The 12,514-nt window shown below is 48.1% G+C and overlaps 1 protein-coding gene across 4 annotated transcripts in view; it reads right to left on the bottom strand.

The window, feature by feature from the left end:
• The window catches only part of SBNO2 (strawberry notch homolog 2), a 108,406-nt gene that overhangs the window by 59,753 nt on the left and 36,139 nt on the right, over positions 1-12,514 (bottom strand). For 3 of the 4 annotated variants that reach the window (XM_080988741.1, XM_080988739.1, XM_080988740.1), the window contains one exon: positions 9,203-9,302. In XM_080988741.1, coding sequence (XP_080844867.1) covers positions 9,203-9,302 — 100 coding nt within the window. Of the gene's footprint in view, positions 1-125; positions 412-9,202; positions 9,303-12,514 lie in introns of those variants that run through there. The other variant, XM_080988742.1, reaches the window with a different exon arrangement.

Genomic DNA, 12,514 nt, shown 5'->3' with positions numbered 1-12,514 from the left:
AAGCGCCCGCAACTCTGAAATGCCAAGAATGCAAAGCGGGGCTCCAAATGCAAACAGAAAAAGGTGTGTATGTTTGTAAAAACGTCAACGCAATTTTTAAAAAATCATGTTTTTCAAAAAGTTACCTTGAAGAGCGACGCAAACTTGAGCCAGAACTGCATCTGGGACATATTAAGCCGGCATGGAAGGCGAGGCGAGGCGAGATGGTCCCTGGCAAAGTGGAGAAACGGACTTTCTTGGCACCCAAGGGCGACGAGTCTTGCCTCATGACAGCGGGCTTGTCAGGAGAGGAGCATTGGAAGGTTGGTTTTTTTGTTTTTAAATTGTCTAAAGAATTGGCATGGAATTGCAGAAAGGGAGGGCGCCAAGAAGAAGAGGAGGAGGAAGAAGAGGCTTGTCTGATGAAGGCAGCCTGGCAGAAAAAGCCGGTCTTTTCCCTCCACCCCAGCCCACCACCCCCACTGCGATCGGATTGGTTTAGTCACGAAGAGGAGGGCGCAGTCTTCCTCTAAGTCCAGCCCGGCTGACTTTCAGGAAATGAAGCCTGCCTGGTAAGTCAGTGAAATTACTGGCAATGACAGCAGAATTACTGTATGTCGTGTAATTTAAACCACAGAGCCACTGTAAACAAAAGGATACAGAAAGGGGGTTTGGGTTCAGGGGCCTAAAAGCGAAGCTGGCTTCTCTTCCCATCGCTCCAAACCCAACCCGCCTCAGGCCCGTGTTAAGTTTTAAGGTTTTAAAAGTTGTGTTTCCCCTCCCCGCCAACAACCACCCCCACCCCCTGGGAAAAGAGCAAACCAAATAAAGGCTAAATTTAGAAGGCGGCCCCTGGGGTGTTGCCGGCGAAGGCTGGCTTGAAAAGGGAACTTTCGAAGCTTCCGTTCCAGACCCAAACAGCTGCTCTCAGGGTGGCATCTTTCTGTTGTTGTTATTATTAATAATAATAGTAAACAACAACTTTTGCCACAACCTCTGGGAACCTAACAGGAACTGTTCCTTGTTGCCGTTTCTCTCCCCCCCTCCCCCACAAAAAAGCCATAACGGAGCTTGCAAAAAGCCCCTTGTCCAATCCGCACCAGAAAATAGTTCTTTAGAAAGGTTTTTTTTTAAAAAAAGTGTCACGCTACTGGTTCACGCGGCCTGTGGAAGTGGTAATTTTGAACGGACGCGAGCCAGAATGAATCATGAACATGCAAGAAGCAATTTCTGGAAGGATGGTGGGTTGATTGTTTAAAATAAAAAATACACATGACGAACACCTACACTTTTGTACTCTTGCAAGAGAAGGGGATGTCACGAGAAGGATCGGGGCAAACTGTTTGCACAGGTCAGAAACTGCCCTCGGCTTGCAATTAAAAGAGGCACGGGTTTAAGAAGAAAACAAAACAGCAACTAAGAGAGAGAAAAAGCGTCGCCAGTTAAACACCGAATGTTCTGGTTGTTCCTCGTCGCGTGCCAGCTTCCTGGTGCTACACCTGTGGGGCAGAGGGCCTGCTTGGCATGTAGAAGGAACCAGGTTCCGTCCCTGGTGGCATCTGCAGGTCTAGAAATCCCCCAAGTGTGCTTTTTCGAATTGTGACCACGTGGAGATCTCCCGATGCCAGGTTGCCAACCAAAAAATTCCCTGCCTTAAATCCTGGAGAGCCACTGCAAACCGCCATAGGCTAGATGGACCAACGATTTGACTCTGTATAAGGGCCACCTCTGGTTTTCCCAGCAGTGATGTATGGAAGTGAGAGCTGAACCATCAAGAAGGCTGATCGCTGAAGAATTGATGCTTTTGAATTGTGGTGCTGGAGGAGACTCTTGAGAGTCCCGTGGACTGCAAGAAGATCAAACCTGTCCATTCGGAAGGAAATCAGCCCTGAGTGCTCACTGGAAGGACAGATCCTGAAGCTGAGGTTCCAAGACTTTGGCCACCTCAGGAGAAGAGAAGACTCCTTGGAAAAGACCCTGATGCTGGGAAAGATGGAGGGCACAAGGAGAAGGGGACGACAGAGGACGAGATGGTGGGACAGTGTTCTCGAAGCTGCCAGCATGAGTAGTGGAAGACTGCGGGAGGTAGTGGAAGACAGGAGTGCCTGGCGTGCTCTGGTCCAGGGGGTCACGAAGAGGCGGACACGACTAAACGACTAAACAACAACAACAACAAGGGCCACCTCCTGTTTAAATCAGAACTTCAATTTTAATACAGGACTTTATTTCTTTTCCTCTTTTTTCTTTCTTTCTTTCGTCTCTTCCTTTTCCTCCTCTCCCCCCCCCCGTCTTTTCTTCTTTATTCTCTTCCTTTCCTCCACTTCCTTCCTTTCTATTTTTCTTTCTTAGATCAGTGTGATTTTTACTGTATCTTACGCGGAAAAACTTTCAATAAAAGTTTATTGTAAAAAAGAGAACTTTCGTTACAAATGTTGCGCTGTCGTTTCTAAAGGGGAACACGGCGGCTCAGGGTCGATGCAGGGGCTGTGTTTTAAAAGACTAGCAATCTTTTAAATAAAAAATTAAGAAAACGGGGGGAAATAAACCTTTCCAGGCAAGGCTGGAGAGCCGCTGCCAGCTCAATCTGACTCAGTATAAGGTCGCTTTCCTTATGGGTTTGTGAATAACCGTTATATTAGGTTAGACTTGTTTCCTCAGGCTTTTCTCCTTGCAGACAGGAGTTGAGCCGGCAACTAAAACTTCAGCTGGCTGAACCTTTACGGAAGCAGGGTTAGAAACTCAGATATATAAATGCCAGGCACCCAACAGCTCCTTAAACCAAGGTTAAAGGTAAAGGGACTCCTGATCATTAGGTCTAGTCGTGGCCGACTCTGGGGTTGCGGCACTCATCTCGCTTTATTGGCCGAGGGAGCCGGCGTACAGCTTCCGGGTCATGTGTCCAGCATGACTAAGCCGCTTCTGGCGAACCAGAGCAGTGCACGGAAACGCTGTTTACCCTCCCACCGGAGCGGTACCTATTTATCTACTTGTGCTGGTGTGCTTTCGAACTGCTAGGTTGGCAGGAGCTGGGGCCGAACAACGGGAGCTCACCCCGTTGCGGGGATTCGAACCGCCAACCTTCTGATCAGCAAGTCCTAGGTTCTGTGGTTTAACCCACAGCGCCACCCGTGTCCCTATAAAACCAAGGTTACAATTTCCAAAATGGAATGTTTAGGCAGCTTTTGGAGAGATGATATTATTATTATTATTATTATTATTATTATTGTTGTTGTTGTTGTTGTTGTTGTTGTTGTTTCTATACCGCTTTGGAGACTTTTTCTGGTGCCCTGGAGGCTGATCTAATTTGGCATTTATTATCACTACCTGCTACAACGGTTCACCATTGTAAGACCCTCAGGGCAGCTTGGAGAAACTAAAAAAACCCCAGTATTAAAACCAGCTTAAAACAAATTACGTTCACAAGAGTAGAGTGGGCCTATATATTTATATAATATACATGCATATATACGTTTGCGTGAGTGCCAAAGGCCAGGGAAAAATAAGCATGGCTTTTGTCAAAGACAAAAACGTTGGAACTTCCATGCTTGTCCCAGACTGTCCTTTGCAACTGGCACCCGTTCGCTGTTATCAAAGAACTTTACGGAACGGGAAAATTTTCAGTGGGGAAAAATCGAAAAGCATTGGAAGATTCCCTGTCCCTTATCACTGGCTGCTACCATCCTGTTGCTTTGTTTGTGCAAAGCAAAAGGGGTCTCACAGAATTAAGGACTAAGATTCCTTCCTTCCTTCCTTCCTTCCTTCCTTCCTTCCTTCCTTCCTTCCCAACCCTTCACCCTAAGGTTCCAGATTAAAACACAATACAGTCGAACCTTGGATCCCAAACACCTTGCAAGAGAAATGTTTTGGCTCCTGAATGCCGCAAACCCGGAAGTGATTGTTCCAGTTTGCGAATGTTCTTTTGGAACCTGAACGTCTGGTGGGGCTTCTGATTGGCTGCAGACCAATTGTGTACCGTATTTTTTGCTCTATAAGACTCACTTTTTCCCTCCTAAAAAGTAAGGGGAAATGTGTGTGCGTCTTATGGAGCGAATGCAGGCTGCGCAGCTATCCCAGAAGCCAGAACAGCAAGAGGGATTGCTGCTTTCACTGCGCAGCGATCCCTCTTGCTGTTCTGGCTTCTGGGATTCAGAATATTTTTTTTCTTGTTTTCCTCCTCCAAAAACTAGGTGTGTCTTATGGTCTGGAGGTCTTATAGAGCAAAAAATATGGTAATATTGCGCTGTATTATTAATGTTGCATTCTAATTGTTGCAACCCAACCTGGGTGGGTGAAGGGCCCACCCAGGAATTATAACAGCAGCAGCAGCAGCAGCAGCAGCAACAACAGTTTATTTATAGCCTCGCTTAAATACTTTAGGACCTCTGTGACATAAAAGGTAATGGTGGGAGGGGGACTCGCCTAGACCCCATTCTAAACTCGCCCCAGGTGAACAGCTGCTGACAAGCCTCCCTCCGGCAAGCTAAGAAGCAGCTATCAATAGATGAAAAGCATCTCCCGTGTTCTGGTATTTTTATTTAGGGCGCGACACCGTGTCGTACGGAATCTGGCTTTATTCCACCTCCTTTTGGTCCAGGAACTGACAGACGAGACGTGGGCAGATTTGATGGGGTGCATCCAATTACTTGGTAGTGATTGAGAGCCTGGTTTATTTTTAAGTTACTGCGCTTGGCACCCTTCCAAGGAAAACAAGTGCCTTGCAGGTAAGGCTTGTCTTCGGGCGCCTCAAGGTGCAGCCGGGTCAGCTGATTACGTCTGCAACCAGGGTGGGTGGGTCACCTTTCTTAGCCACCCTCTTCACCTACATAGATGACACTGGCCGCATCCTAAGGGAATGGGGAACAGCCATAATAGTCCCAATCTATAAAAAGGGCAACAGAGGAGATCCAGCGAATTATAGGACGATTAGCTTATTAAGTGTGATCATTAGTAAACTCTACTCAAAGCACCTCCTTAATAAGTTTACAGAATGGCTAGAGAATGAAGATATTCTGGCAATAGAACAAGCGGGCTTCAGACCCGGAAGGTCCGCGACAGATCACTGCCTAATGCTACAACATCTCATCGACAAATACAACTCAGGAGGGCAGGCCTCACTATACGCTGCCTTCATTGACCTAAAAGCAGCATTTGATACAGTCTCCAGAACCAGACTCTGGGACAGACTATAGGTTACCAATATAGATAGATGGCTACTGCTCTTAATTCAGGCACTGCATGCAAACACGGGTGGGTGGGGGCGATAAAATAAAAACACAATTTCACCTCCTAGGCTATTAAACCGCGGATGACATGGGGGTCTCAGCACCTCCTGTACCTGATGTAGGGGCTTGCCTAGGGGTCTTAGTGGACCACAAGCTGAACATGAGCCCACTATGTGATGCAGCAGCAAAAAAAGCGAATGTTATTCTAGGCTGCATCAACAGAAGTCTAGTGTCCAGATCAAGGGAAGGAATAGTTCCTTCTGGACACCACAGTTCTGGGCACCACAATTTAAGAAGACTGTTGACAAGCTGGAAGGTTTGTTTGCAGAGAAAGGCAACCAAGACGATCAATGGTCTGGAAACCAAGAACGGTTTGTGCTCGCTATGTTTAGCCTGGAAAAGATGAGACTTAGAGGAGATAGGATTGTTGTTGTTGTTTAGTCATTTAGTCATGTCCGATTCTTCGTGACCCCCTGGACCAGAGCACGCCAGGCCCTCCTGCCTTCCACTGCCTCCCGCAGTTTGGTCAAACTCATGCTGGTAGCTTCGAGAACACTATCCAACCATCTCGTCCTCTGTCGTCCCCTTCTCCTTGTGCCCTCCATCTTTCCCAACATCAGGGTCTTTTCCAGGGAGTCTTCTCTTCTCATGAGGTGGCCAAAGTCTTGGAGCCTCAGCTTCAGGACCTGTCCTTCCAGTGAGCACTCAGGGCTGATTTCCTTAAGAATGGATACGTTTGATCCCCTTCATGGATCACTGCCTTGCCGTGGCAAAGGGGCTTGAATAACTCAGAGAAGCTATGAGCTATGCCGTGCAGGGCCACCCAAGATGGACAGGTCATAGTGGAGAGTTTTGACCAAACGTGATCCACCTGGAGCAGGAACCGGCAAGCCACTCCAGTACCCCTGCCAAGAAAACTCCATGGACAAAGGCAACAGGAGATAGGATAGCCAACTTCAAATATCTCAAGCGCTGCCACGTGGAAGAGGGTGCAAGCCTGTTTTCTCCTGCTCCGGAGGGCAGGACTTCGACCAGGAAGCTTCAAGCGACAAGAAAGGGAGATTCTGACTCAACATCAGGAAGAGCTTTCTGACAGTCTTGTCGTCTGGGCAGTCCAGGACCTCCAGCCACACTGCCCAGGCTGGCGCCCCAAGGGAGGTCACGTCGGTGCTGCTGACGCAGCGGTTTTATTTCACCCTCGGAGGTGAACTCCATTGTCTCTCGAGTCAGACTGATGCTGACAACAACAACAACAACAACAGGCTTCAATTCTTCTTAATTACATTTGCAATGTTTTATAACAAACGTAGGGACGCGGGTGGCGCTGTGGGTTAAACCACAGAGCCTAGGACTTGCCGATCAGAAGGTCAGCGGTTCGAATCCCCGTGACGAGGTGAGCTCCCATTGCTCGGTCCCAGCTCCTGCCCACCTAGCAGTTCAAAAGCACGTCAAAGTGCAAGTAGATAAATAGGTACCGCTCCGGCGGGAAGGTAAACGGCGTTTCCGTGCGCTGCTCTGGTTCGCCAGAAGCGGCTTAGTCCTGCTGGCCACATGACCCGGAAGCTGTACGCCGGCTCCCTCGGCCAATAAAGTGAGATGAGCGCCGCAACCCCAGAGTCGGTCACGACTGGACCTAATAGTCAGGAGTCCCTTTACCTTTACTTTATAACAAACGTAATGGCACTGTGAGAGATGGGGAAGCAGAGCTCTCTCTGTCGTCTTTGGTTTGAGCTGTGCCAACTAAGTGCCCGAGTTCCGATTCTTATCTTCCCTCCCTGTCCTTTTCCCGTTGCGTAGAACCATAGACTTGGAAGGGACCCTGAGGATCGCCTAGTCCAACCCCCTGCAATGCAGAAATACACAGCTGTTCCTCGCGGGGATCGAACCTGCAACCTTGGCATCCTCAATACCATGCTCTAACCAACCGAGCTATCCAGCATGTTGTGTGTGTGTGTTTAGACTGTAAGCCTGTAGGGGCAGGGGCTGCCTTGTTTAATTAACCGTAGCTTAATGGATGGATGGATGCGGGTGGCGCTGTGGGTTAAACCACAGAGCCTAGGACTTGCCGATCAGAAGGTCGGCGGTTCGAATCTCCACGACGGGGTGAGCTCCCATTGCTCAGTCCCCACTCCTGCCAACCTAGCAGTTCGAAAGCACGTCAAAAGTGCAAGTAGATAAATAGGTACCGCTCCAGCGGGAAGGGAAACGGCGTTTCCGTGCACTGCTCTGGTTCGCCAGAAGCGGCTTAGTCCTGCTGGCCACATGACCCGGAAGCTGTACGCCGGCTCCTTCGGCCAGTAAAGCGAGATGAGTGCCGCAACCCCAGAGTCAGCCACGACTGGACCTAATGGTCAGGGGTCCCTTTACCTTTACCTAATGGATGGTATGCCAGCCTCCCTGGGAGCCTGTCTGCCCGCAGAGGGTGGTACAAAGGCTCTAAATATAATCAGTAATAATCCTCATTATAATATATTACCATCCTGAGACCAGCAGGTATAGGACAGTATACAAATTTAATAAGTATCAGCAACATCAACAACAACAGAGCAAATCCAGATTACAGGTAAGTTACAATGAAATAAGTATCACAATACAGCGCTATTAGCCAGAGAAGAAAGAGAGGAACTGAATAGAGGAAACCACTGAACTTAAGGAAGGAACAAAAGTAATACCATCAGCCAGTATCAGTCATCCCTAAATCACCACGAGTTTCAGGTGGAATAATGTTGCTTTCCTTCGTTAGAAGGGAATCGGATAAAAGAACACTGCCTTTCTCCAAATTCCCCTGACAAATTTCAGCTTCTCCTAACGCTTCAACTTTTAGGCCTCTAGGAAAGAGGCGGACCGGGTTTCTCAACACCAATAAACTCAAAAGCAATGCCTTGCAATACTTTGCTCATGTTAGTATAATAAGAATATGAATAATATATTATTTATACCCCACCCATCTGGCTGGGCTTCCCCAGCCACTCAGGGTGGCTTCCAAAAAAATATTAAAATTCTATAATACATCAGACATTAAAAGCTTCCCTAAACAGGGCTGCCTTCAGATGTCTTCTAGAAGTCTGGTAATTATTGTTCTCTTTGACATCTGGTGGGAGGGCGTTCCACAGGGCAGGTGCCACTAACAAAAAGGCCCTCTGCCTGGTTCCCTGTAACTTGGCTTCTCGCAGTGAGGGAACTGCCAGAACGCCCTTGGCTCTGGACCTCAGTGTCCGGGTAGAATGCTGGGGGTGGAGAAGCTCCTTCAGGTATACTGGACCGAGGCCGTTTAGGGCTTTAAAGGTCAGCACCAACACTTTGAATTGTGCCCAGAAACATACTGGGAGCCAATGTAGGTCTTTCAAGACCAATGTTATGTGGTCTCGGCAGCAGATCCCAGTCACCAGTCTAATTGCCGCATTCTGGATTAATTGTAATTTACAGCAGCATTTAGCAGCAGGACTGACTTCTTCGAACGAAAATACATCATTGTTTTCTTTTGCTTTCACGCTATTTATTGTGCTTTTCTCCTGTATTTTTGTCCTGCAAACCGCCCTGAGATCTTTGAATGAAGGGCAGTATATGAATAAATTAAATTAAATTAAATTATAACAACAACAACAACAACAACAACAACAACAATATAAAGAAATGAGAGAGAGAAAGATTTTGGGTAAAGCCCATCTCTGAAAGGGACTATTACCAGTTTCAAAACACGCACAAAACACAAAACACCCTAAGAGCATAATAAGGACTTGCTGAATAAGGCCAACGGCCCAACAAACACTCAATCACCTCCAAACTTGACGCAGTCAAATCACACGGCAGATGGTCGTTGCACATCTGCCTTCGCCATAAACCCTTTTCCTGAACCTGTCCAGAACGAAAGCAAGAAAGCAGAGGTTGTTCTTTTCCCTGGAAGGTGAAGGGAGAAGAAACCCACGCACCGCGAACGCTGACCTAATCCCAATGGAGAAAACAGATCTGACGCTCAAAGGATGGTGGGTGCCGGGGCTTACCTGAGGAAAGTCGCCGTTCTTCAAGAAATCGGCGGGGCCTGGAGTTGCATAGCTGGCGTCAGAGAACGGCTGCCCGCCGGAGTAGAAATCAAAATATTGCCTGGAAGGGAAAGAGGGAACGGTGAATTTGCGGAAGGGCGTGATAAGAACTGCCTCGCTGGGTGAGGCTCATCTAACCCCCTGAAACCGATCAGCTAGATGGCTCTTTAATTGGTTCATTACTGGAATATTTTGCCTATAAGGGGCATCACGCACGGCGCCTCTCCCCGCTCCTCGACTCTTTCAATTTTCACAACAGCCCTGTGAGGTAGGGCTGAGCTGAGAGAAGAGCAGCTCCCGCCCCCCCCCCGAAGGCCACCCGCTGCATTTCCTGGCTGAGTGGGGATTTGAACGCAAGTCTGCCGAGTGCTAGGGACGCGGGTGGCGCTGTGGGTTAAACCACAGAGCCTAGGACTTGCCGATCAGAAGGTCGGCGGTTCGAATCCCCGCAATGACGGGGTGAGCTCCCGTTGCTCGGTCCCTGCTCCTGCCAACCTAGCAGTTCGAAAGCACGTCAAAGTGCAAGTAGATAAATAGGCACCGCTCCGGCGAGAAGGTAAACGGCATTTCCGTGCGCTGCTCTGGTTCGCCAGAAGTGGCTTAGTCCTGCCGGCCACATGACCCGGAAGCTGTACGCCGGCTCCCTCGGCCAGTAAAGCGAGATGAGTGCCGCAACCCCAGAGTCAGCCACGACTGGACCTAATGGTCAGGGGTCCCTTTACCTTTACTGCCAAGTGATAGCTGGATGCCCAAACCCAGCGGCTCCCAAAGGAGGCGATTGGGTAGCGATAGTGTGCTTGTGGCGTAAATGGCTACCCGATTTTGACAAGCTGGTACCACTGGAGCAAACCGATCCATTCTGTTGATCAGTTAAATGAGCTTTGATTGCACGTTGAATAAACGTGCGGGTAATTGTTACAGCTTGGGATTTTATTGCGCTATTGGCTTCCATAGTGGGTCGTTATGCAAACTGCTATTCTGAATACTGCTTTTTTGTAAACTGGGGGGAGCGGCAGTGAGGATGTGTTTATGAATATATAAGAGAAAAAAGAAATAAAATAAAACCTAGATACAGTGTTTTGTGTTGTGTAGGCTCCTAGGATGGAAGCCTGCTCCCTAAAATATCACTGGTTTGCTCATTTCTATATATAGGGTGCCTACATTCTGCTATTTCTAATTATTAGCAGTTTGCTTCATATATTTACACCTCTTATTATTTCATGTTATAGCAAGTTTCTAGAGACTAGATTATGAGTCTTTGTAAATTGTGTTTCCAAATGAACTTTTCTTATTGCCAAATGCCAATGTGTTTGCATTATTAAGTTTGTTACGAATAAAAAATCATTTTAAGTTAGAGCTGAATAATTATTTCACTATTAATATACTTCTTCTTAATTGTACTAAACTATTAATATACTTCTTAATTGTATTTCAGTTCAACAATTACTTTGATAAAATACATACAGTGGTACCTCGGGTTAAGTACTTAATTCATTCTGGAGGTCCGTTCTTAACCTGAAACTGTTCTTAACCTGAAGCACCACTTTAGCTAATGGGGCCTCCTGCTGCCGCCGCGCTGCTGGAGCACGATTTCTGTTCTCGTCCTGAAGCAAAGTTCTTAACCTGAGGTACTATTTCTGGGTTAGCGGAGTCTGTAACCTGAAGCATATGTAACCTGAAGCATATGTAACCCGAGGTACCACTGTATTTTGTGATGTGCAAATGGCTTGAGATACCTGTTAGGTCCATAAATGACCATATAGCATATATTCAACACACAAAAAACCAGCGGCAACAATTTGTTGTTGGCAAAGGACGGCTGGACATAGAAAGGGCCCCACTACCTTCAGTAGCTTAGGGCTTCATCAAACCTAAATCCAGCCCCGTGCAGGTGGCTGCAAAAACCAGCTCTCTGACCTCTGGAAACGGCAGGTCAAAAAAAATCATGATAAGCCACAGCAGCCTCCCGTCTCTGCTGCCCTTGCTGCTCTGCGTACATCATCAGTTTCGGTTTTACTAGTGCAAAGTCCTTATTGCCACCCAGAGGGAAGAACCGTCCTCCCCAACCTTTTTCTCCCCCCCCCCCGGCTCCATTGCTTCACCATCCTTCCAGTAAGAAGCCGTTGCAGATTTGAAAAGCGACTGGCTCAGCTGGAGCCGGAGAGGTAGAGAAATTATTATTTTAAGTTCTCAAGAACCGGCAGAGAACACCCCTATGGGGATCCCCGGCCGACTGACATCTGCTTGGCCGGCACACTGTCTGGCAGTCCCCAGCTTCCACCCGCTGACGACACCTCCAGATTAGGAGAAAAGGGAGGCCGATCCAGGAAAGCCCCGTCCCTTCCGAAGAGATGCTGCCAGCCAGAGCGGGCGGCGCTAGCCAAGGCGGCCGGCTAATCTGGCAGGCTTGCGGCGCTTGGAAGGATTGTATAGAACTGTACAGCTGGGAAAGGGACTGTGAGGGTTGAACTACTCCAACCCCCTGCAACGCAGAGGTCTTTTGCCCGGATGCGGAACTCGAACCCACAACCCAGAGACTTAAAGTGTCTCGTGCTCCGCTGGCAGAGCTATTTCAGCTTCGAGAATGTAAGGGGAGCCGTGCCGGATCAGGCCAATGGCCCATCTAGTCCGGGATCCTGGGTGTTCATCAGTATGCAGATGACACCCAGCTCTACCTCTCCTTTAAATCAGAACCAGTGAAGGCGGTGAAGGTCCTGTGTGAGTGCCTGGAGGCGGTTGGAGGATGGATGGCAGCTAACAGATTGAGGTTGAATCCTGACAAGACAGAATAGGTGGTGCCCACCGTGTGGAATACCCTCCCTTCAGATGTGAAGGAAATAAGCAACTATCCTATCTTTAAAAGACATCTGAAGGCAGCCCTGTTCAGGGAAGTTTTTAATATTTAACGGTTACTGTTTTTAACACTTGATTGGGAGCCGCCCAGAGTGGCTGGGGAAACTCAGCCAGATGGGCGGCGTATAAATAATATATTATTATTATTATTTTCTCATGGTGACCTCCCAGAATTCAGGAATCAAGCCCTCTCCCCTCCTGAAGTTTTCAGCAACTAGTACTAGGCGCTACATGAAAAAGGGGCTTTCTTTAATCTGCCCTGTTTATTTCGTTCGGATGTGGTTGTTTCTGAAAACTCAACAAACACCCTTTTTCTAGTTTTTAAGAAACGGGGCGGGGGGGGGAGAGTCCAGCCACGTGCAAGGATTCGAGCAAAGCTGGGTGAGAACGGCCGCAGGGAGAGGAGAAGGGGAGGGCTGC

This window comes from Podarcis pityusensis (genome assembly GCF_964106645.2).
Source record: "Podarcis pityusensis genome assembly, chromosome: 18".
Taxonomy (NCBI): Eukaryota; Metazoa; Chordata; class Lepidosauria; order Squamata; family Lacertidae; genus Podarcis; species Podarcis pityusensis.
Note: the sequence above shows the minus strand (reverse complement) of the source record. Positions and strands in the feature narration are given on the sequence as shown.